Source organism: Protopterus annectens, chromosome 14.part0 (assembly GCF_019279795.1).
Source record: "Protopterus annectens isolate FY-2018-M chromosome 14.part0, PAN1.0, whole genome shotgun sequence".
NCBI lineage: Eukaryota > Metazoa > Chordata > Ceratodontiformes > Protopteridae > Protopterus > Protopterus annectens.
Genome location: NC_056748.1, coordinates 269457512 through 269483001, shown reverse-complemented (window position 1 = coordinate 269483001; position 25490 = coordinate 269457512). Strand labels below are relative to the sequence as shown.

Here is a 25490-nt window from a genome sequence, read left to right as displayed (position 1 = left end):
GGTATTCGATATAGATCTTAGAGTGGCCATGTGAGTGGAGTACAATTGTTTGTCCTCCACCGACATGGACGCCGGGGGGGGAAGCAGCGTACTCTTTGATAAGGTCTCGCTGCATCCTAATAATGTGTGCCATGTAGTTCAGGGACCTTACTGAAAAGGTCACTGAACTAACGACCCGCTTCCCTAGGCGATCCATCGAGCGGGACTCTTTGCTCGGTGGATGGACCGAGGGGGTCTCCTGAGCTAATTCCCTCTTAGTGGCTGCCGCCACCAACATGGCATCTACGGGGGAACCCTTGCTCCAGTGGGACCTCTCTGAAGGGGGGCTCAGAATTCTATTAGGGCATTTGGGAACTGGCTCCACAGTGTCCGGCTCCTTCCACGCCCTGGTGATAATAAGGTCCACCAGGGGGTCGGGCGGAGGGGACACCCAAGAAGTAGATGGGCCTGCTTCAAATGCCACCAGGAACACGGACTCGTCGGAGGAAGCCTTGGGGGCAGACCACCCCCCCCCTGATCCTGAGCATTTCCATGATTTCTCCGAAGGAGACATCCTCGGGGGTGACCTTGGGGAGCCTTCCCCTTCATCCAAGTCCGTGTCTTCTGTTAAGGACTCAGGGGAGTCCACGTGCCTCCTCTTACACTTCCGCTTATGAGGAACATCCTGGGGGGGCTGTCTGAGGAAGTCTCACCAGCAACATCTTGTTCCAAAGGAACGACCTGAGACATCGAAGCAGGCTGTCCCTGTGGCTGGGCGATGGAAGCCAGACCCAGCTGAGAGGGAGTGCAGGATGGAGCCGAGGCAAGGGCCGGGGGTCTGGATGCACTCAACAGAGCCCTCTCCACCGCATCGAAGGCCGAGGGAGAATCGCTCTCTCTTGGATCCGAGAGCCGACTCCCACTCGGATCCAATGGGGGGATCGGAACCGGAGCCGAGACCATCGGATCCAAAGGACCCGTGTGCTCCGACCTGGACGGAGCCGAAGGCACACTGAATCCCTCGGATCCGAAGCTCAGCCCACGGCTCCGAGAGCTCGGATCCGACAAGGACGGACCCGACAAACTCGAGGGAAAGGTCGGAGCCGAAGAACCAAGCACTTTCGGCTCCGACCCACCCCCCGGCTCCAACGCTGCCCGGCTCCGGGCACTCCGAACCCAGGAAGCGGGTCGGAGAAGGAGCTATCGGGGCAAAAAAAGGCGTTGAGCTCCCCCCTGAAGGGGGGGGAGGTAGGAGCACTCCCATCTGCAGCTGGGCCTGGATGAACCTTCGTATCATCCGGTCCAAGTCTGCATCTGACAGGCTATAAGTGGATCTCGACGAGGCCACCAAGGCTGGCCGGGAGTGCCGCCTCGATGACCTCGATGGAGATCGGGTCTCCTCCTCCTCGGGTCCCGGTGAGAAGCATGGGGACCGGAGCCGAGGAGGAGGAGACTTGGAAGCCATGGAGGGAGAAGCCCGCTTAGCCGGGGGGGCCGAAGCGGAGGCCTCGGCCTGCTGCTTGTGGTGCTTCTCCCTCTTTTTCTCCCTCCTGGCCTCCCTCTCCTCTGGCGCTGTAACGGGAGTATGAGTCCCGGATGGGGGGAGAGAGGCAGGAGTGGCCGCCACCGAGGACTGGGGTGAGGCCACGGGAGCACCGGAGGCCGAAGCCGAATCCGGGGGCAAAAGTCCCGCCAGGATCAGCTTTGACCTCCGCTTTTTCAGTGCCCTGGGGTTGAACCCTGCGCAGATAGCACACCCGGAGGGCAGGTGTTCAACCCCAAGGCACCGAACACACCGAGTGTGGCCATCCGCCGGTGAAAGCTTATGGCCACACTCGGTGCATTTAGAGAAGATCGATTTTGGGGCCTCTGACATTGTACTACGAAAAAAAGCAAACTCACTCACACAAGGCCCCAAACACACACTGACCCACACAAACACTATGCACCAGCGAGGGGAGGGGAGGAATTTACACTAACAAAAATACAAGTTTCTAAGGCTAAAATAAAGGGAACCTAACGCACTCAACCTTTTACTAAAACTTTTACAACAACAATTACAGTAAAGTTGAAAAACTTATCTGTGATACTAGGAGCTCTGAATCTAGCTGCTTTCACTAAGCGCGGCAAACTAGATCTGAGGTCAGTCAGGGTTGGCAGGGGATTATGGGTAAGGGGAGGAGCTAGGAGCTCAGATCTGATAGCTGTGAAACAAGTTGCCGGATCGGATCCGATACCCAAAGGTTGCTGACAAATGAAGTACCTACTTCAGATCTACAGTTATCTATCCATTTTTCTCCACAAGTTATCTATATTGAGGATTTGAAAGCAGCTTTGGGAAAGAACGTATATTCTGCAAAACAGATGGCTAAGGTCTACCTAGGGCTGATTTACACAACTATAAAAGGCAGACAAACAAATGAAGAACATTTCAATGAATTTCAATTGTCCAATGGCAACAACAGACTTGCTGCTTTTCCAAAACTACTTACAAATTCTACATACATTATTGCCCATACTGCCAGTCACTGAAGTCTTGTAAAGCCACATCAAACATGAAAAAAATTACTTAACAAATGAACAAAGGCCTTCACAACCCTCTGCACTTCTTACTTCGTATAATCAACCCTGAGGTTGCTGACCTTGGGAAAGGGGACATATCTCCCATTCCAGTGACTCACTTGGTGTATTTCATTGCTTAGTGATCAAAATGACATCACTCAGTTCCCATTTTCAATCAATGAATGACTGGAACACTTCAACATTCTACCACATTCCATTAGCAGCACAGCAGTTGACAACAGTATTGTCAATGGACTGTACTATTCTCATCAAAGACAGGTGTGTGATAGCGCTGTCCTGTTGACAGAAGCCTTTATGCACCACTGAAAGCAGTGTATATGTAGCTATTCTACAGGTATTCCTAGGATGACTGCTGCCATGTAACACAGGAAGCAAACTATCTGGAAGGCAAAGGTACAAGGTTTTACAGTATACGTCTAAACTCATCACGGCGGTAAAAGCCTGTCCTGCAAGGTGCTGAACAAAGGATGTTGCGAGCTGTAATTTCTGTTTATTATTCATAATTATGAAAAGACCTGGACAATGATATACAAAGATAACAGTAACCACTGCATTGATGGTGTGAGTAAAAGCTAACAGTTTAATCAGGTAAAGCCTTTGTTTGCTTATCTGTACAGAAAAGGTAAATCTATGGAGAAGCTACAGGCAAAGCCTCTTGAGGGTGGATGAAAGTCTAAACGACACAGATTAAGTTTGAAAACTCATACCTACATTTGTTTTCAGAATACTCATTCCTGGAGGGTTAAAATAATTTTTGACACAGAGCATGCTAAGGAAAAAATACAAAAGTATGTCCAATAAAAAGTGGGCTATCAAATACAAGGAGGTTCTGGTTATTGTTCTTCTGGTAATAAAGCTAACAGAAAGACTGTGCCAGTAAAATATTTTCAATGTTTCAAAGGAAAATGCTTGAGAGACATGAAAAGGACAAGGGTTGACTAGAAAAAAACAGCAGTACACTGGAAATGCAGCAGAGACTGGGTTTGGGAGGTAGTGATCAGTAGGAGGAAAACCAGCAACTCAGAAATTGACAAATAAATGTAAGATTACAAAGCATTAATTATATTTGTGAAACATGACAGAACAAGAAAACCTGGAAATAATGGACGTCACTGACTTTGTTACACTTGTAATGCACTCCAAAGCATACACTCTACTTCAAATCATTAATATTTGGAAGAATATTTTAGGAGAGCATGCTATAAAGTAAAGATTTCTTAGTTATTTTCAAGTAAAATAGAGGTACTAAAGTAAATAGGTGTCCCTGCTTTTTCTTCTTACTTTCTCCATGTTCAGTTTTAAGAAATGTAGGCACTGTAGTATAAAAAAAGAAGAAAAGTCTGAACAAAGCAGCATGATAGAAGAAATTTGATATGCTTTTTCTTACTCTTGCATAGGGAAATAACTGGATTAAGGCCCTAGGTTTGATCTAGTAACAAGTTTTAAGGGGAAGAACACTGAATATAATAAAATGTGCTCCTCTAGTAAAAATAAATGAGTGCTTGCAGTAGAGGCAGATGTATGTCTGGTTCTCATGCCTCTATGGAGACAATCTGACAAGGTGCAATAAAAACAGAATACTTATTTCTTTCAATGTCTGGGAGATGATGTTTTCTGAAAGCATTTGAGTGTTGTTCTAATCTGGGAAAGGAATAAAGATAAGACAAAAACAGAGAGCACTTAGCAGAAGTAGAAGCACAGGCTGTACCATGTGTTTTAGCAAGGATAACCTTCCTTACAGGTTAATCCAAGTTTTTAAGTGTGGCTGTCAGTCTAGCACTACTGTTCCTATTAGGATGGTTATACTTCAATATTTGAAGATGTACATAGTTTTGTGTGTTAGTATTACGTTAATACATTTTATGAGTGTTCTGGGGTGTGTTTTTTGAGGGTTTTCACTAAAACAAAACATTTTGTAAAATGCGAAATAGGTTCAAATGGATATAACAAGAAACAACTGTATAAAAGATCAACCTGCCAAACATTAGTGTATGCATGTAACAAAAAAATCTGAAACTAGACATTTTAAAAAAATATGTTACATATAGAAGGTGAGAATAATAACTTCTTCATATAATGACTATACTTGCTATATTATCTTTAAACATAAATGCTCTCACAGATACATACAAAAAAGAAAGAGTAGTGAACTATATTAAAAATGTACAGTGCAAATAGCTATGCTGCAGGAGACTCATTTGGAATTAGCTGAGCATGTGGATTTGATAAAGAAAGGATTTCAGAGTGGTTATTCACTGGAATATCTGGGAAAAAGGAAAAGGATAGTACTTGTATTAATAGCAAGAGGAGCTCCAATAGTGATAGAAAAGAGGAAAAAAGATAATAATGGTAGATTTATAGTACTAAGGGGCTACTGCCAAGGAAGAAGGATTAACTGGCATGTATTTATATTCCACCTAAACCTGGTATAATGGAGCTGAAGAAAATTCTGGGAAAAATAATCAGCTTTCAGTAGGAAATATTGCTTATAGGTGGAGACTTATAGACTGGAATTTGATTGGCAAGTGAGAGGATGTATCTGGGGGGGCCAAGAAGGGAAACTATAACAAAAGAGGGTAGATCTTTGAAGAAATTTATGAAGATATTTGGCATGGAAGATGTGAATCGGTAGTAAGAGTTCAGACTGAATTACATATTATTCCCCAAGGTACAGAAACTGGGCTAAGTTAGACAGAAATTATATTTCACATGAACATTTGCATTTCATTTGAAAGTTTTGATATGCATCCAATAACTATTTTGGATCATGCGCTAATAACTAAAATAAAAATGCACTGTAATGAAATAAAATGAGACACTTGCGCTTTCCCACCTGTCTGTTATAAAGAAAGGAATTTAAGGAATAGGTAGTGGAAGTTATTCAGGAGATATTTGGGAACACAGAAATTTCTTCTGAAAATATAGCTAGGGAGTAGGATAAAATTAGAGTTTAAAAATAGGATGGAAATATAAGAAAGAGAGATATGGCTAAGAAGTAATAAGAATTACTTAGAGGGCCTGATAAAGGTGAAAGTAATGCAGAATGGGGGAATGTCAAAGAACAAGAAAAACAATTGCAGAATGCTAAACAGAAAATAAGGGATTACCTTGATAATATGCATGAGTTTAGAAAGACTGCTGTTAAGCAACTGTCTTTCTGGTAATTCCAGATCACAAAAACTTTTAGCACAACAGCTCAGGCAACAGAAAGCAGAAAGGGCTGTCACCAAGCTTAGGGAGCCTACACCGGGGAAGACAACCAGTGATCCTGTACAGGTACTAGAAATATTTTGGAAATTTTATGAAAATCTGTACAAAGCAGAGAAATATGGAAATCAAGAAAAGGTACAAATGGAAATGTTTATAGAAGAATTAAATATGCCAAGGTTAGAGGTAGATGAGGCTCACTTACTAACATTTAGGACAGGAGGAGATGAGATAAAAATGGTGATGTATAACCAATCTACAGAAAAATCCTCAGGAATACATGGTATTCCTGTGGAAGTTTGGAAGCTAGGAGGGGAAAAACAGATAAATATCTGGCAGGTCTTGTTAATAGTATTTTAAAAGGAGGAGAAGCAACAACATCCTGGGAGAAAGTGGTGTTGGTTTTAATATATCAAGATGGTAAAGACCCATCAGATTCAGCTTCATATAGGCTCATTTCAATTCTAAACCATGATTATAAAGTGTTTATGTATATAATGGCTAAAACAATGGCAAAAGTGATGCCAAAATTGATAGATATGGATCAATGTGGTTTTGTGGAGGGGAGGCAAACCTTTGACAACATTAATAGAACAGTGATGATCCAGAGGGAAGCAAAATGTAAGAAAATGTCACTGTCGTTGCAGCGAAAGCATTTGACAGAGTAACCTGAGATTTTATAAGCAGGGAAACGGAAGCGTTTGTAATCCCAGATAAAATTATAAGGTTGATTAGGAAGATTTATGAGAGATTAGAGGCAAAAATTAAAGTGGGTGGGTTCCTCTATGATACGTTCTGTTTGAACAGAGGAACAAGCAGGGATTTCCTCTTTCCCCTTTATTTGTGTTATATTTAGAACAATTGGCAAAGAAAATAAGGGACTCAAATTTCAAGGATATAATTCATATGGTAGTCAAGAAAAACTGGCTTTATTTGCAGATGACAGTATTTTATACTTGATAAAACCAGAAAAGGAAAATTCACTGTTGTGGAACATTCTAAAATGCTTTCAAGTCTTTTCAGGATATAAAATTAATGAAGATAAAACAAAGGCAATAGCTGTAACCTATGTACCCCTCACATGAATTGGTTCAGCAATTCCCATATTTATTGTGACATGATAAAATGAAGTACTTAGGAGTATGGATTAAAAAGGATTTTGCTATGGCAGCTAAGGATATGTGGGAAGAGACTAAACAAAAGATAATAAAAAACTGAGAAACTGGAAGCTCTGTTCTATGGATATGGATAGCAAGCTACAAGCAGTAAAATGTTTTTAGTCCCTGTAGTTTTAAACACAGGTCAGGCATATTTTTATCAACCAGAGGAGCTGTGGTCAGCAATTAAAAAAAGTCAAAGGATTTTATCTGGGAGGGGAAGATGGCAAGAGTCGAATGTGATATGCTGATCCTTCCAATAGTACAAGGTGGTTTAGGATTTACTGATTTGAAGGGGTATTTCACAGCTACACAGTTAAGGCTCCTATACATAGCACAAGAAGAAAGCCGTAATTCAAACTGGAAAGGGATGATGGCGAAATGTGGGGGAAGCTCAAGAAACAAAGAGAGACTGGAATTTTGGCTGCAGATCCTTAAAGGGAATAAAAATAACCATACATAATATTATATTCATGAAGAAGAAAGTATTCTAATAACTAAACCAGCACTAGAATGGAGAGAGGAGATTCTGCTGATAGGGATGACTGCAATTAGAGCTACAGACAATAGGCAAGAGGAGAATGGGATTTACTGGAGAAAACTGGGAAAGGAAACAAGGCATTGGGAGCAAATAATTAAAAAGGGAAAGGTAATAGAATGGGAAAAGGCCAATAATTTATTTGGACTGCAGGCTACAGATTGCCTTCCCTATCAAGGATTGATATCAGAGTACAGGCAAAGAGAAAGAAATAGGGGGATCCTAATTGAAAGACCAGCACTGGTAAAGTTTTTAGTAGAATCTAGAACAGAAACTGCTGTTAAAAATGGGATAATTAGTAGAGCATATACAATATTGCATAATTGGTATTTTTTTAGGGTCTATGTTGCATTGTCGAAAGGGCTATTCATCAAACACCTTTTCACTGACATGTAAACACCGAACTACCAAAACTTTGAAAGGCCACATAAGCAAACTTTTTCCCAGGGGGAAAAAGTCTCTTGGCCATTGTCGGGAATTTGACCTTTCCTCCACTGTAGTGCGATCTGAGAGTTGGTATATTTAGTTGGGGGTTGGAGGCAAAGCCCCTCCCCCACTTCGTAGGGTGTGACAGTTTTTATTTGTTGTTGGCCATGCATTTTTTTAATATAGACCCTAAAAAATATACCCTATTTGTATCTTTACCAATCCATAAAATCTAAACAGTGTGAATAAAAAGTGAACCTTACTTATTACTTAAAGCACCAAAAGTAATCTTAAGAATGTCAAATTTTACATTTTCACATAAGTATGTACAAACAGGATTTTTGGTACATAGGTCTATATGAACAAAGATCCAAACTGTGCAAATTTAATACACCACTAAGAACTTACAGATTTATTACATTTCCATCTGGTATTTCTTTAGCACCACTGGTGTTCTAAAGAACTGCTGTCCAGGTAAATGAAAACTAAGGTGATGTTGTTAATATAACTGGTGAGCTACTCCTGTGGTCAGACATAAGACCATGACAGAAGACCGATACAGCTGTTAAACAGCCTAACACCGTGTGATTTCCAGCTAAATAACAAATGTAAAATAAGGGTGATGTGTTTGAAATACATGAGCTATATATTCTTGTCTCAGAGATTCTGAAACCCAATGTAGTAAAAATTCATGCAACTGTGCAAACTCCAAGGCCAAAAGACAACCAGGCATTACATGGGCTTTTAGGAGTAACGCAGTATCTTGCAAAGTTTATACTCAAGATGTCTGAGATAATTACCCCTCAAAGAAATTTAATAGAAAGGTGTAACTGTGAAAATAAATTAGAGAGAGTTCTAAAATACTAAAAAAAAAAGGTTACGGAATATCAAAACAATATGATATAAATGGTGTTACACGTAGATGCCAGGCAAAATAATATAAGGGCTTTGATCCTACATGGAAAAAAACAAATGCATAAAGGTCAACAGCATTTACAGAACCACAAAAGAGATATGCTCAGACAGAAAGTAATCTATTAGAAATAGTGTATGAATGTGAAAAATTCCAATGAGAAGTTCCATGGATATGTTGAATGTAAAGAAATTCAGCTAGAAACTGACTACAAACATTTGCAAAGCATATTCGGAAACAACTTGTACCACTGCACCACAGAATCTGAAGAGGATATTACTTAAAAATATAGAAATATGATCTAAAAGGGAAACAGATTTGGCAAACAGCTAACTATACAGAAAAGTATGAAGAATTATTACAACTGGCAAAAAAATCAAATGTATTGATGGTAACTTAGAAATCAACTACTGAAAGATGTTACAATGAAAGGAACTGCCTTATCACAAATCATCAGAATGAAAAAAAAAATCTGTCTTGATGTTCAAAGTTGATAGAATAACAGCTCCCAATCAACTGAGAAAATAAATGCTTGAGAGGATACAAGTCACATTTAGGAATAATAAAGTGCAAAGAAGGATCAAGAGATAAAAATATTTTGTTAAAGTATGTCAATAAAATCAGTACATACCATTATAAAAATCAAACAAAAGAGATGTTGGCATATCCAACAATAGGCTTGTACTTGCAACTAAATGGGCACACAAATTTTCCAGCTCAGACAAGCCATGTATCTCTACTGTGAGGATTATAATTCCAAGTTCCCTGAAATGATCAAATTGACAGACACAAGTGCATGTGTCATTAGTCCATTAAAGTTCATATTCTCAAGATAAAAAAATCAATATTCTCATAGTTGACAATGGTCCACAATATAAAATTCAGGAATTCAAACGAATTGTGCACAAGTAGGATTTCAGATATTTAACATTTAGTCCATATTATCCTTGATGCAATACACAAGTGGAATGATATCTAAACAACAAAGAATCTATAAAGACAGTGATTTCTGTAGTTATGGGGATTGTCATCTCGTAGTTTTGGAATACAGAAATACCTTAGTGCAGGAACTCAAGAGCAGTATTCATTTAACTCACATACTACACCAGGATTTCTGACCTGCATACAAATACCACAGTCAGTGGGTAAGCCCTATATAAATTAGGCTCCTGCATGGCACAGATGACTTCACCATTTTGGAAGATGCGCAGCACTGAGATTCACAGAATTCCATACTATACAGTTTCTGAGGAATATAAATGTATGCATTTATTAGTCATGTTACACCCCTTCTATAGGTCATCAACAGATTCTGCAATATTTGTGGTTTTCGTAAGCACGTCACACACTCCACCTGCATACAGTCTGTTCACTCTGGCACCCATCTGCAGTCCTTGCAACTGCTAAGATCAGTGATTCACAGATGTTTACTGGAGCATTTAATGGGATTCAGCACCATACAAATTACGCGTGTCTTTGAATCCCATTTTTTACTAAACAGCAATACTCTGTCAAAGTGAACAGACACCCTTGTTGAACTCTGGAGAACTTTTATGAATACCACTGATCATCCTTCTAGCTGAAATTATTATGAACACAAGGCTGAAAAGCAGCTTACCTACTTCATCTATGCTGCACTTCTGAAGAACAATCAACTGATAATAAACATAAGTCTGAAAAGCAGAATACCTAAATCATCTATGTTGCAGATGTCTGATGAACAATAAAGTAAAAGAAAGATGTGCAGTAAAGAAACAGAAATAATACTGTAATACTGAGTGTAAAAAGACAGGCTGGAGGCAAATTAAGAATGCAGATGTTGCAAAGTCTGCAGTCTGTAGTGGAAACTGTCAGTAAAGCAAATGAACCAAAATCCTACTTTACTTGTGGATAAGATGGTATGCTGTATAAAAGAAGTTACAGATATGTTTAAATAAACAAATACACTGAAACTGAATTTAACAAAATAAAAGCACAGTACTCACATATGTTAAGTGAAAGATTTTAAGTTAAATATCACTTAAAACACCAAACAGTTGCATGTTAAGGACATACTGAGGAGTGATGAGGTTTAGAAATTTCTTCAGGAAACATGGGAGGATTCCATTGGAGCCCCATGGAATCATTCTTAGGTAATGTTTGTAATAGATTATAGATTTTCTTTTGGATGATTTTTTTTTTTTTTGTGGGAGAATAGAGGTGGGCAAGGTTCCAATGGAGAAGGTATAGGGTAATCAGCAGGACTGAGAGCTGTGGTGGATATAGTAAATTCCAAGTCAAAGCTGGAGGTTTTATTGGTGTACATTATGTTCTGATTTTTGCTATGTCCAGTAAGGTGATTCACCTCCTTCCAGAACTGTCTGAAGTGGGGAAAAGTAGAGGTTTGCCTGTTGTGCTGATAAAAAATAGTGCTTCTGACTAGTTTCCTAGCTTGGTTGTGCAGATGGCACAAAGGAGTCACAATATTGTGAGTTTTGAGTGTTTTTTTAGTCCTTCCAGGCCCTGTTTCTAAGCTTACGTAAATGCCATAGTTTTGGAGACATCTAGAGGAGAAAGGTTCTCTACTTTGTCCAAACTTATTGGGTAAAAATTGTGCTTATACACTGAGCAGTGCTATAGTAAGAAAATTGGCTGCATTACTCACATTAGTGATGGAGTTACAGTAAGGGCCAGTTAACAATTTTAATGGAAAATTCTATGAACTGAGAATCAGTCATGGCACCAGGTTGAAATGGATACAAGACTAGTGGAGCATTTGTATTTCTGAGGGTGTAAATGAAAGTTACTACGCAATGGTTGCTACTACTTGATGGGTGAACTACAACAGATATAGTGACGGAGGGCTAAGTTAGATATAAGAACATTTAACAGGGAGCTCTTATTATTAGCCAGATTAGGTCTGGTAGGTTCTTTGATTAGCTAGAAGAAATACAGGTCAGACAGAAAGGTATTAAGGTCATGCTTATAATGCCTGTGAAGTTGACGTTAAAGTCACCCAGGAATAATACATTTGCATAGCTGTCTGTGTGATAAGTGAAGGTCTGAATCAGACTTTGAAAATCTATGACGATGAAAGGGGATGGGAGATGGGCTACTACCATGGTGAGTTGTGATTTTCAGGACTGTCAACAGAATACGTATTAACCAGTTTGGTCTGTAAGTAAGGGTTCCTGGTCTGTCTACACATAAGGTTATATAATCTCTAAATAAAGGGTGTATGGTGCTGGAGTGGGATTTGGGACATATTTCTGCAAGGACACAAATGTCTGTCATTTTCAGTGAGCCAGAGGTGGATTTCGTCAACTTTATTAGACAGGCTTTTCACATGAGAGGTGAAATTTTAAGGTGCTTAATGTGACACATGCTATTTGTGAGGGGGAGTAGTTGAGATATAGAGTACATTTAAGAGCTGTGAGAGTTCTGAGAAGGGAGTAATCACTAGCTTGTTTAGGTTGAAGGAATTTAGTAATGAGTTGCTTTTTTTTATTGTGCTGAAATGTGACTTCTAGAAAAATGAAGGCGTGTGACAATAATGCAGAGGAGATATGAAGATGGTGTTTGTGTGGGTGGTCAGTGGGTTGGAAAGTTTGGAGTGAGATTTTAGGAGATGTCTATGAATATTAGGCTGGCCAGTACAGTGACGGTTACTGACAAAAGTTACTATAAATATTGCTGCTGAAATTTGTGAGTTGGCATACTGTATTCTGGAGAGACGAACTGGCAGGTCTTTGTCTCCCATGCAGAAGGTGCAAGGTTTGATTCTGATCTTCGGCCAATGCCTGTTTGGAGTTTGCATGTTACCCCTGTCTCTCCTCTCACCTCCAAACAACATGCTGAGTGTTTCCATATCAATCTCACCAATGAATGGAGCTGTGGGCAACAGCACATACTCTACATGCTGCCCTGTAGGGGGAAGAGTTGTGTAGACCAACTGCTGGACATCTACTGTGGTGTGCAGTATCCTCAAGATATGAGAACAGAGATCATAGACTGTACACCATGGCAGGGCTAGCCATTCGGTAGTGTAAAATACAGCTCTATGTGATTCAGTCATGCTGACTAATGTTGCCAAAAATGGGCATGGATAGTTACTGGTGATAAGTGGGTTGAGGACCTGGCTTACTCCAACCTACGTCAGGGACCTATGCTAATGGTGGGAGGGGTGTACGCACCTATTGGCCAGTGTGTGCCTGGAAAAAAGACCAGCAACCCTGAGTCAATAAGCTAACTGGCCGACCGGTGTCCAGTTGCCCAGCCTGGGTTAACTGGGATAGCTTGTTTGAGTGAAAGTTGGACGTAAAACCAATCAACCTGCCAAACATGAACTAAGAATTGCTACACTCAATATAGGTTCACTGACAGGATGGAACTTGGAAGAGGATGACATTAGTGTATGGAAGAGGCTGGGCATCTTATCTCTCCAAGAGACTACATGGAAGGCCAATGCAGCAAAGCCACTTGGCTTGGGATCCAGAGTCTATTGCTCAGGAGGACAGGCTAGAAATGGTGGGGGTATTGTGGTGAGGGAGAGGTTTCAGGAGACAGTGAGGGATGTCATCAGAATTAGTGACAGACTTATAGCAATCAGACTCCAGTGTAATCTCAGCCTATGCCCCACATCAGGGTTGTGATAGTGAGGAAAAGATTGCATTCATATAACAGCTGCAGAATCCACTAGATAAAGCGGGGTAACATGAAGTGGTGTTGATAATGGGTGACTTGAATACACATATTGGGACAGACTGAACAGGATATGAGGACTGCCTGGGTCCACATGGGTGGGGCAATAGGAAAAAAGAAGTAGAAGCCATTCTATACTCTGGCAAATGTGATAGTAGCAGACAGATGGCTCAGAAAGAGAGGGAGTCACAAGATCACATACAAGAGTGGCCAACATGCAACTCAAGTAGCCTTCATTCCTAGTAAGGAAAAGGCAAGGGGTGGAATCAATGATTGCAAAGTCATCCCCAGTTAGCCCACAGCATAAACCACTGGTTGCCACAATCAGCTCCAAGCAGTGTTTAGAGAAGACTCTCTGTTAAACAGAGATGCCTGGAAGTTGACTGTTGAGAAAGTACAACAGTTCAAGGAGTTACTCAGGGCTGTACCACGCCAAGAAGAGGAGGAAATATGTGGAGTTGAAGAAGAATGGTAGCAACTCAAAGCAGCATGTATGAGGACTACAGAACAGATATGTGACTGAGCCAGCTATGGAAATAAGGTGCATAGGGAAAGCTGGTAGTGGAATGCAGAAGTCCAGGAAGTCATCAAAAGAAAGGAGAAGTGCAGGATAAAGTGGGAGACAGAAAAGATGGACCAGGCTAGGAAGGAATACTGGTTGGCTTACAAAGAAGCTAAGAAAGGAGTTGCACTAGCAGTGAATAAAGCATCGGAGGCACTCTACCAGCTTCTGGAAAGTGACTCAGCAGGTGGCACAAAAACTATATCAGATTGCAAGGCAAAGACAGAAAGATAAAGAAGATAGTCCAACACCCTTCATAAGGGATGCCAGCAACAACCTGCTCACCAGTCCACATGACATTAAAGACAGATGGAAGGAGTACTCCGAGCAGCTTTTAAATGAAGAAAACCCCACAGAAGTTATACTATTCCAACGTAGCCTAAACTGAGAGAAGAGGAGGAACTCACCCTAGCAGAAGTAAGAATAGCAATAAGGAAAATAAAGTCAGGGAAAGCAGCAGGCTCAGATAAGGTCACAGCAGATATGATATAGATGCTGGGTGAGACAGGGAAGAAATGTCTTCTGAGGATACTCATAGCAGTGTGGAGAGAAAGGAGTATCCCAAAAGGCATGCAGAATAAGCATACTTGTGCCAGTGTACAACAACAAAGGGGATAGCCACAACTGCAGGCAGTACAGAGGTATCAAACTCCTGTCACACTGCATGAAAGCTCTGGAGAAGGTGAATCTTAAACAGGTACACAGAGTAGTAGAAAGTAAGATGGGAGATGAGCAGCTTGGATTCAGATCATGATGCAGCACAACTGACCAGATGTTTGCAATGAGACAAACAGTTGAGAAGAAACTAGAGGTGAAGAAAGAGTCCAACTGGGCATTCCTAGACCTGGAGAAAGCATATGACAAGGTGCTAAGAAATCTGATTTGCGAAGTACTGTGGTAGTTCAAGGTCCCAGAAACATTGGTAGAATCAATGCAGGCTATGTACAAAGAAAAACAACTTAAATACAAACAGTGTTTGGTCTCAACAGAGGGGTTCCCAATGGGACTGGGTGTACATTAGGGTTTAGCTCTGAACCCACTGCTGTTCATACTGGTGATGGACTACATTAGCTAAAAGGTTGGAGGGGGCAGATCAACAAAGCTGCTATATGCAGAGGATGTGGCATTACAGGCAGACCCTGCGCAAGAACTTCAGCAAAGGATAGGGGAATGGAATGCAAAACTATAGGCACATGGGATGAAACTAAGTACAGATAAGACAATGGTAATGGCAGCAAATTGGGGAAATCAGAAGAAGCAGAGAATTGAGATAGAAGGGAAGACAGGGAAACATGCTAACCACTTCAAGTATCTGGGAGGGGTAGTTGAGTAGAAGGGAAGAAAGGTGTGCAAAACAGTGGTGTGACCAGTAATACTGTATGGTGGTATAGAAACCTGGGCAGTAAAGGCAGAACAGTTGAAAAAGCTAGAGGTGATGGAAATGAAGTGCATGAGATGGGTGGTAAGATGCACACTGTGGGACAGATGAAGAAATGAGAACATAAGAGCAGAAGCCAAATTAGCTCCAACTGCAGAATAGATCAAAGAGAACAGATTATGGTGGTTTGGGCACGCACAGAAAAGCAGAAGACAATCTGGTGAAGAAGATTTGGGAAGCAGGTAAGACAAAATGAGTGTATTCAGCAAAGAGGTAGATGTGTTGTGTGACAGTCAGGGATGAGTGTTGAAGAAGGCAGGAGTCTAGCACTGAATTGAGAGAGATGATGACAGTTAACATGACACCATAAACACGTAGAAAATAGGAAAAAAATGGATTGATGATGATGATTCCAGAGGGACTTGTTTACATGGAGTCTGTAAAAAACAGTGCAGTTAGCATAAAAGAGGGAGGTAGATGTTGCTGATCCACGGATGGTTTCTAGGAGTCAACAAGAAAAAGAATATCAGTAAATTGTGAGGAAGGTGCATAAACAGTAGGGTTGAGCTACTTAAGTGATTAGATCAAAAATTGTTTAGGTGGAAGAAGGTGGTTTCATGAGTAAGTGTTATTGGCAGGTCAGGAGTAAATGTGAGTACATTGCCAAGTGCATGGTGCTGAGAATTAGATGACATGATGATGGGTGGAGTGTTTTGTAGAGGGCGGGACAAGTTTATGACATTATGAACAAAGTAAGAATGATTTATGGGTGGGGGAGTGTCTGCTTCTATTGGTAGGACTGGGAAGGTGTGTGTCACTGATACAGAAGGAGAATTAGAGTGTAATGTGAGGAGGGGCTAAGTAGGTATAAATTTAGGGACTCAGAGGGTCCGTGGAGAGGGCGGTTTGAGGGGAGTGTAGAGAGCCATAACTCATTGCAGGCTGCAGCCAATCAGTGTATACATGCACACTTGTTTCTCACCACAACCAGGCTTTCCATAAATCAAAACCTACAGCTAGATTAATCCAATGATGCCTTTAAAATTAAAAATATTAGGGGTGGGCTATCTACTGCAAGTTAGTTTAATGCTCAGCAATTTTAGCGGTCCCAGGAGCAACACACCATACATTCTCCACAGCAGGTGTAGAATGCAGTCTCCATAAAAAATGCCTACACATCTCACTTCAGGATGTAGACGGAATAGCAGGAATTGCCTGTAACTCAAGCCTGCAAGGAGCAAGCTGCCAAATTGTAGGGTGCAGTGCTAGACAGCATTCAGAAACACTGTCTATCCGATTCACATCAATGAATTAGTGGGTGTGACAAATATGTACATGACTTTTCTCTGTTACAACAGTAAGCAATCCCTACAAAGGCTTCCAGTAAAGGGTTGTTATGAATGCATACAAATTATAAGACTAAGGCAAGATGGTAAAGACAACTGAAAGGAGAAGTAATGACCCTGCAGGTGTGGTTGGGCAGTCTGACACACTTAAGTGGTGCAATAGGTACTATTCAGGAAACTTATTTTGTGCCAGCTTTCACGAGGTTCACAGCTTCTGTTGAAATCCTTTCCAGCACTAGACATAGCAGATGTGCATCCCTAGAACAGAACGTGTCACCAACACCTGCCCTAAGCCAATTACCACTGGTCTGATAGGACTAACCAAATGCAAACCAAGGTGGTGAATTCCCCTATTTTTGAAGTAGTAAGTGAAGTGCATGCTACCTTCCTTTTCACAGCAGTACTAAATACTTTGAGTAATCACCAAAAACACCTTAAACTGGCTTAAACGATTATTAAAAAACTGAATGGGAGCAAAAATTTTGGAGACCAATTGCTGTTTCTATGAGCTTTACTGATGAGCACTTTCATTATTATACAATGACTTCTGCAGATCTAAAAAACATAATCCACCTGCAATTTACTCAAGTATGTGGAGGAGAGGGATGAAGGATTCACTGCCTAGGGGCATTTCCAAACTTAAGGGTGTCTATGTGCAGAGTCAATCAAATCTGATCAGCTGGTGATGTCTCTGAGCTCCAGATTCTGATCACTAATTGGACAGCTTAGGAGGGATCCTGCTTCACTGTTTAGTAGTTAGAAAAAACAATCAATCCCCAAGGCTAGAGGGGATTTCAAGAACTGTCAAACATCTCCTGCCGTAACTAGTTATCTGATACTGGAGCATGATCGCAACTCAAACTGTTGGCATCACATGTTGGAACATAATGGCTATGCCAACATGTTAGCACCTTCCAGGAATCCAAAACTAGTGTTCAACAAAAAACATACTTAAAAGCAGACAATAAAGGTGCATGAAAAGATATTAAAAGCAGAACACTGTTTCGAGTAACACAAAGTGGCTCTCACAGCAGTATGAGTGGTTCTAATGTAATGGTAAAAATGGCAGATGTTCACAACCTCTCAATGAAAAAAAAATGTCAGTCCCTGATCAATGAGGGGGTACTGTAGATGTAGTACTTTTTGAATGTGTCTTCATGCCAAGGCAAAACTACATCATTACTAATTAGGAGTGCATTACTTTCTGAATTGCTACCTTGAGATGCGCTGCTCAAATTTAACCTTTTTTTATCGTTTTCCTGCTTCCTACTTCCAAGTTGCCTTATTTTTCTCATGCAGCTTTACTTCTGGCACTTGAGGTGCTCTGTATCTTCCTCTTATTTGCCAAGTTAACTTCTTCTGGTGACAAGAACTGGAGGAGATGGGTTCAAACAGTAGTTACATTTTTAATTGTCTGGCAGTTTATCATAAAAGATTAATGCTAACAATTGCTAATGTACCTAATCCTGTGCTTCAGGGTTCGTTTCCCTCAGTCTTCATTTGTCTAATACATTATTCTAATTAGGTAACTTAGCCAGACAGTGCTCCTGGACTACTCTTGAGATGACCCAAATATCAAATGAATTTACCTGGTTAAAAAATTAATAGAATAAAGAAAAAAAAACATTCTCTGCACCCCCCCCCCAAGGACCTTGCCCAATGGCTCCACTACAGATACCCAGCTGTCCCATTCACTCTGGGAACATGGGAGCTGGGCATTCCTAGACTTAGTAAGAGCTCTACAGTCCACACCTTTCTGCCCAGTAATCCAAATCAACCCTTTCATTCCCTGGTAAGACTCTGATGGTAAACAGCATACCAGCTTGCTGTTTCCATGGGACAACATATTGTTTCTCATTTGGAAGCACCCCTTCCTCTTGGTAGCTGCTCAAAGCCTGCTACTGATGTCTTCTGAGGGGAAGATTGTCTTCTCATGCTGAATTCTATTAGTTTTCCTTGTTTTAAGCACCATGATAAGCATGGATTCAGCTGAAGCAAACTCCACTGGGTAACACAATGTGCTTCTGCCAGGTGTCACCCTTGTGGTGAACCACACTGACTCCTTTTCCCCAGGACAGGCAATTCAGCTGCAGCAGCTTAATTCCATTCTCCCCTTGCCAGATCCTACAGGCATCTGAGCTGCTACGTATCCTCTGGTTACCTGCATCATAATAAGGTTTTTCCCTCTGTGCCAGAGAGCTGTCAGAAAAATATTTATTTGCTAATCATGTAAGCAAACTGGTCCTTTGTTAACCCTTTCAGCCAAGAGCTGGGCTGCAATGGCAAGGTAAATACAACATAGACACACAACTTTGTGCAGCCAAACATCTAGCATGTTTTTCGGATCTGGGAGGAACTCAGAGTACCCCGAGAAATCACACTAATTCAAGATAATATGCAAACCTCTGCAAAGACAAGAAACAGAAGTCAGAAATAAAACCCAGATCCTGGAGCTGTGAAGCAGAGATCTTATTACAGTGAGTCACAATATAAGCAAAAGAGAATTCAGCCCTTCAGATATTGCTGTAGCTGCCAGATATGTTGTTGTCTAGTGAATACTACCTGCTGCAAAATACTCTGTAAAGTAAATTGTCCAAATGGCTGCGTCTCATACTGACTGTATTCAAAACAAGTTACTGAAGTAACCATTCCCCTTCCAGAGTGGTTGTTTACTTAACTTGAAAATTCAGTATCATGTACCCAATACTAAAACCCTCCCTAGCAGAGAGTGGGATGTCTCTCTGACCTTGTGGGTAGTGATGCCAATGTCATTACACTTACTCTGGCTAGTTAAGGACTGCCACCCCCATATCTTAATCCCCACTCCTGGTCATGTCAATGATAATATCCCCTCTGACCTTTACCTCACCTAAATGGGAAATGCAAGTCTTAGAGATTTTAAACACCAAGACCATTCTCTCCCTGATGAGGGAGGGTCCAAATGTAGAACCACAGTGGGATTCTGCTAATCCCCTTGTCCTGTCTGTATAAGAGAGACAGAAACCCATGGGGGAGAGAAACATGCAAATGACTGGAGCATTGGCTGATGTCACTGGCAGGGTGTACAGTGGCACAATTACATAAAACAAAGCAAAAAAACATCTGTGCAATATATTCAAACGATTTATAGTACTTACTACAGTGGAACAAGTTGGAGGCAATAACATGATATATGATGAACACTTTGGAAAGCAGGAAAATGATAATGCAAACACTGGTTATCGAAGGTGATTTTAAACAGAAAAAAAATGGTAATGGGATACATCAAAGAAGCAGTAGGACAGTGAGGCAGAATGGGATAATTTAGATTAACAGCACTCATAGTAAATCATCAAAACTGGAAACAGTGTGCAGGAGAGTGAAAGGGATGTTTATGAAAGAACACAAATCTAGGTAATTAGATTTAAGGGAGAAGGACTTCAACAACTGATAGACTGGATGGGGAAGGCTAAAGGACAACAGAAATGCTGGGGAAGGGAGGTTAAGAGGTTATACAGAACAGTATGTGGAGTAATCAGTGGTGAATAATTAAAATGAAAGGTGCAGCAGAGATGTTACTGTGAATAACAGTTTTAAATTTAGAGACGTAAACTGCAAAACCCAAACTGGCGAAACTGAAACAATGTCTGAAAATGGGGACTACATTAAGTCCAAGATTGCCACGTCTTGGAGTATTTCCTTTTCTCTGAGGTAGGTTCTCAGAAGAAGTATATAAAAGTAGTGGCAGTGTGGTGGATATAGCCTCCCCCCTTAAAAAAACAAACAAAAAAAAGTGTAAAGAACATTGCCTTTTGACATTCGCTCCTCTCCTGTTACTTGCTCTGCATTTTTTCTCATAATTCCAGGACATACAATTATAAGTCTCAGAATTACAATAGGGAGTTGTAATAATTATGTATTTTGATAAAAGAGCCCTTTTATCATAAGGGACTCTTATGAAAAAATAAAACAACCCACATACAGAAAAAAAAATGTTTCTAAAACGTAACTGGAGTTGCACGACCCAGCACTCTCTGAACTCCTTCACCTAAACTGAACCAGTAGTAAAGCAACTATTCATTCTAGAGACCTAAACATCAATGCCACCAGATGGAATGACAGATACTTAACCCAACATAAAGCCCATTTCTGTTAACAGGCTGTGCTTACCTATCAAGCAGAGTACTTTTCTAGCAAACTTTAAATTCAGCCATGATGACTGGACTGGCGTGATCTCAAGTTTTCACTGTGTATATCTGGAGAAAATCTAACGTGGAATGTTGTTAGCCTCCCGCCAGTACTGGTTGATGTGGCTGAGCTTTGTAATGGCCTCACTGTAGGGAAGCATAGTAAGAACCTATGAACCTGTTAAACTAAGTTTCCTATGGAAATAAAGAAAAGAAACACCTTAATTTGGTATGATCATCTTTTAAACCTATGTTTTATGTAAAATGTTTTATGAAGTGTTAGTCAAGATCCTGGAGTAACCATTCGTAAACATGGTGAAACCTGAAATGTGTACCAGACACATCATAAATCAGGAATACCTTTTGGAAAATGTTCATGATTGTAGAATATAGTGGAAGGGTCTGTAGAACACTGACTGCACTATTTAAACTAAAATTGATCTCTGTTTTGTTGACACACTCTGGATGGCAAAACAAATGGCCAACAGTTGTGCAAGATCAGACAGTCCCTGTGGCTGCATTAATGGGGTGTAGGGGTGCATACTTTTGTGTGTGTGTGTATGTGTGTGTGTGCATATGTGTATTTCATAATGGCACAGCAAGTAAGCACTGTTAACTCAGAGCAAGAGGGTCTTCAGTTCAATTGCTGAATGGTGTGCCTTCTGTGTGGAGTCTACATGTCCTCCCTCTGTATCCATGGGTATTCTCTGTATGCTCCCGTTTCAGAGGTTTGATTCCCTCAGCTTTCAATGCCTCTGTGACTCTGATGATGTCCCTTAAACAGACACCATTCCCAGACTGAGTCTGAAAAAGGTCCATGGAGATCAGTGCTCTACCCAGGAAAAAAAATACAAATAAATCCCACCCACCAAAAACATGCAGCAGGTGAACTGGTAATCATCCAAATTTCCCATAGGTATACAAGTAGTATGTGAATGGGTATTCTGTGATAGACTGGTCCTTGTTCAGAATGAACTTCAATGCCTTATGCACAATGGTTACTGTTATGAGCTCCAGCATTCCCACAACCCTGAAAAGGTAAGATGGGTTATCAGAAAATGGGACGTATGGCTGTGTTACAAACAGGTAAAGAGAAAACCAGATACAGACAGAAAGAAAGATAAAGAAAGACACAAATGACAAAGAGATGCACTCTATTCAACATCATTACCTTTATGACCTGGCTATTTGATTTTTCAGGATCTTCTGCAGACTGGATGATAAGATGTCCAATTTCCTTGTGTAGTTTACCCATTGTTAATGCTTCTATAGAGGAGAAAGCATAATTCATTAACACTCAATATTACATTTTTAATATACAATGTTTAATTTTAGTAGATGAATTTTTACAGTCTACCATTAAAAGGGATGCACAAAGACCCTGGATTTATTTAATAAAATAATGAAACCAATAAACATACTTGCTAATTTTTATTGGTTTGATAAGTATAGCAATGGACTGGTCCACAAAGACCAATTTCAGTAACTGCCAGGTGAAGACAAAAATTATAGAGCTTTCCAGCCCCACTGCTAGAGGGATAAAGACTTTATTGCACCCAGACAACCTGTATTCAACTAGCAGCTTCATGGGCACTAGAGAGGCCAGGACAGGTATATGGAAGTGAGCAGCTGATGTCAACCTGCCCATCCAGAGGAGGTGGGGGGAGGCAAAAAAGGGTCACTGCAGTAGCAGCACTGAGAGACTGCGAGAGGTATACTGCTTGGTCAGGAGGTTGTACATATGCAGAAATGTGCAAGAACCTCCTGAAGGCAATGACTGCAGAGCTTGATCTCCTCACTGGCTCCAAATATGGGTCAGGTTAAGTGGGTCCAGAAGATCTGGTGAACAAGGTGAGGAGCTGGTGGTAAATGCAGGTCAGCTGCAGGGAATAAATTAAAAAAATACAGAGCTTTTATGCAGATTTTAAAGCAGGTATACAGAAAGAGTCCACAGTAAATAATCATATAAAACAAATATAAACAGTACACTGACAGTAACACATACAATGCCACAGTACAGTACAGTGAGAGATATATTGTACATTTGAGTTTAGAAATTCTCTTAAAAAGTTTCCAATTGAATACCATTTCAAATTTTATTTACTATTGTACATCTGAGTTTAGAAATTCTCTTAAAAAGTTTCCAATTGAATACCATTTCAAATTTTATTTACTTACTCCCATCCTCACCCCTCTCTCCCCTACTCTCCATTTTCAATATATCTCTATTTGCTTACTGATCCTATGTGATTATAAGTAACAACATTAAGTATAACACTTTACAGTACCAAACAGGCATATCTGAGACACTACTCCATTGTATATTAAGCTACTGCATCTCTGAGACACTACTTCACTGAATAATTTCTTGTTACTAAGTGTAACTGCTAAAATATGTGTTACTAAGTGACCCCCTGTTAGCTTTATCACTAGCCTGAACTGTGATAATATGTATTACTATGTGATTTATTACTATCATTTCTCTGATTGTTTCACTGTTGTTTAAAATGCTGACTCTTATGTTGTTATTATGTGGAGCTTTTCTCCCTGGGCCTCCGCTGAAAATCTTGCCCAATTGGACTTCCACAGTAAACAAATGTTAAATGAATAAATAAATTTCAAACAAAGCAAACTGTTCAAAGTGATGTTCAAAACGGGGTATTCAGAAACAGCACACAGCATTAAAAACAAAACAGTGAGATAAGCAGTGATGTATAGAGAAGAGGAAATTCAAAGACATGCAAGTAACACATTATTCATGATATATAAATAATAGCATAATGGAATGCAATTAAGTGCTATCGTACTACTGACAATCAGTGTGTGCAAATGAATTCAAACATGATGGAATGATTCAGAGACATACAAATCCAGCTCAAATAGCAGCAGACTGCACATCTGTTCTGAATCCCAGAATTCCTCCATTTACAGGGGCTTCTCACATGCTATTACGCTAGGAGTAGCAGCAGCCTTAGATGAACAGTAAGTATAAGTGGTAGCCCTTGGACACACTGTCTGTAATGTTGTGCACAGTCACCTTTATTGTCACAGACACACCAGCCAGATGCTGACTTACCATCATGTCGATGACAAGAACATCACTGACCACTACCGTGTATGCTCAAACACTATATGTTAGTAAGTATATATATTCTACCCTCACATGGAATCAAAGAGGATGTGGGGATTGTATATCCCACTAGGCATGAAGGCTTCCTTGACACAGAGATTTTTCAACATCTGACAGGGACGTGATGGGAGTTTCACAGGAATCAGACTTGTGGATCCTACATCAAGTCCTTGATGTGAAGTAGCAGCATGTGGAGGAGTATATATGGCTTCAATGGACGGCAGAGGACAGAGCAACCCCTATGCAGGCATTTTACACCATAGCCCATGTCCCTGAGGTCTTGGGGTCCCACTAGTTGCATCCACACTGCCATCAATCCTCCACCTGCTCTACAAAGTATCCAGTGTGTCAACCAGGGGGGCTTCCCCTCTATCAACTGCCAGATGGTGGGCAATACACACGGTATTATGTGCACGGCATTTCTGAGCCATACAGGCAATCCCCACAATTCCCACATTTGGCACAAATGTAACCTCTACCAGCATTTCATGTGGGGTAACTTCCCACAGGGTCATTTAATTGGTAGGTGCATAAACCTCCAGTTACATAGGTTAGGATATGTTGTTCCCACTGACACAGGCAGCAGGCTCAATGATATCAGCTAACTCAGGATATGTCATATCTAACAAAATCTGCCACATTATCACAAACTCCCCTGCCAGGGAACACCACTGCTTCACCCTTTCCAAAGCTAACTATATTCCTACTCATCAGAAAGCTGAGCTATTACTAGGAGCTCTTCTCTTTAAAGTGCTGCAGCTTGAATTATTCTCTCTCAGCTACAAAACTAACTGAAAAAACATCCACTTACAACCTCAGTACCTCACTCCCACAACTAAACTGCATTGTACCCAGCAATCCTTCTCTAACTTGTAAAACTCTGCTCATCCACCTGAAGGAATTAACCTCTTACCTTACACAGGTGTCAATTAAAAATATACTTTCTCAAGGAGGTTTAATGCTCCTGCCTCTACATCTCTCCTTTTGGTCTTTATTCTTTCTTTATATCTTTCATTTTCATACCTCTGGATTAATATTGTAAAAACTGTACATAATTTACTTCTTAAACAATTACAATAACTATGTATGTGCTCCTCAACTGCGGTGGTGGTGCTGCGGTAGCGTTATCGCTTCACAGTTAGATGTTGCCCATTCGATTCTCAGTTAGAGCGTCTTCTGTGTGGCGACATGCGTGAATGGGCATTCCTTCGTTGAAGGTTGTGCGTTAGGCACGGCAAGCCAGCACGTAAAAATCTACTGCCAATCATTAGCGGACCGGAGTTCCGCTGTGGCGACCCCTAACTGGGAAAAAGCCAAAAGACATGTATGTGCTCCTCAAGCATATCTAAATGTGGCATAAAATCTGCATTTATTGTAAATATTGTACATATTGCTTCATGTTAGCTATGTATTAATGTAAACTCT

General features: G+C 40.7%; 1 protein-coding gene across 1 annotated transcript in view; it reads right to left on the bottom strand.

Annotated features, from left to right (window-relative positions):
* The window catches only part of DENND10 (DENN domain containing 10), a 455606-nt gene that overhangs the window by 11472 nt on the left and 418644 nt on the right, over positions 1–25490 (bottom strand). The window contains exon 9 of the mRNA XM_044055976.1: positions 22107–22201. Coding sequence (XP_043911911.1) covers positions 22107–22201 — 95 coding nt within the window. The remainder of the gene's footprint in view (positions 1–22106; positions 22202–25490) is intronic.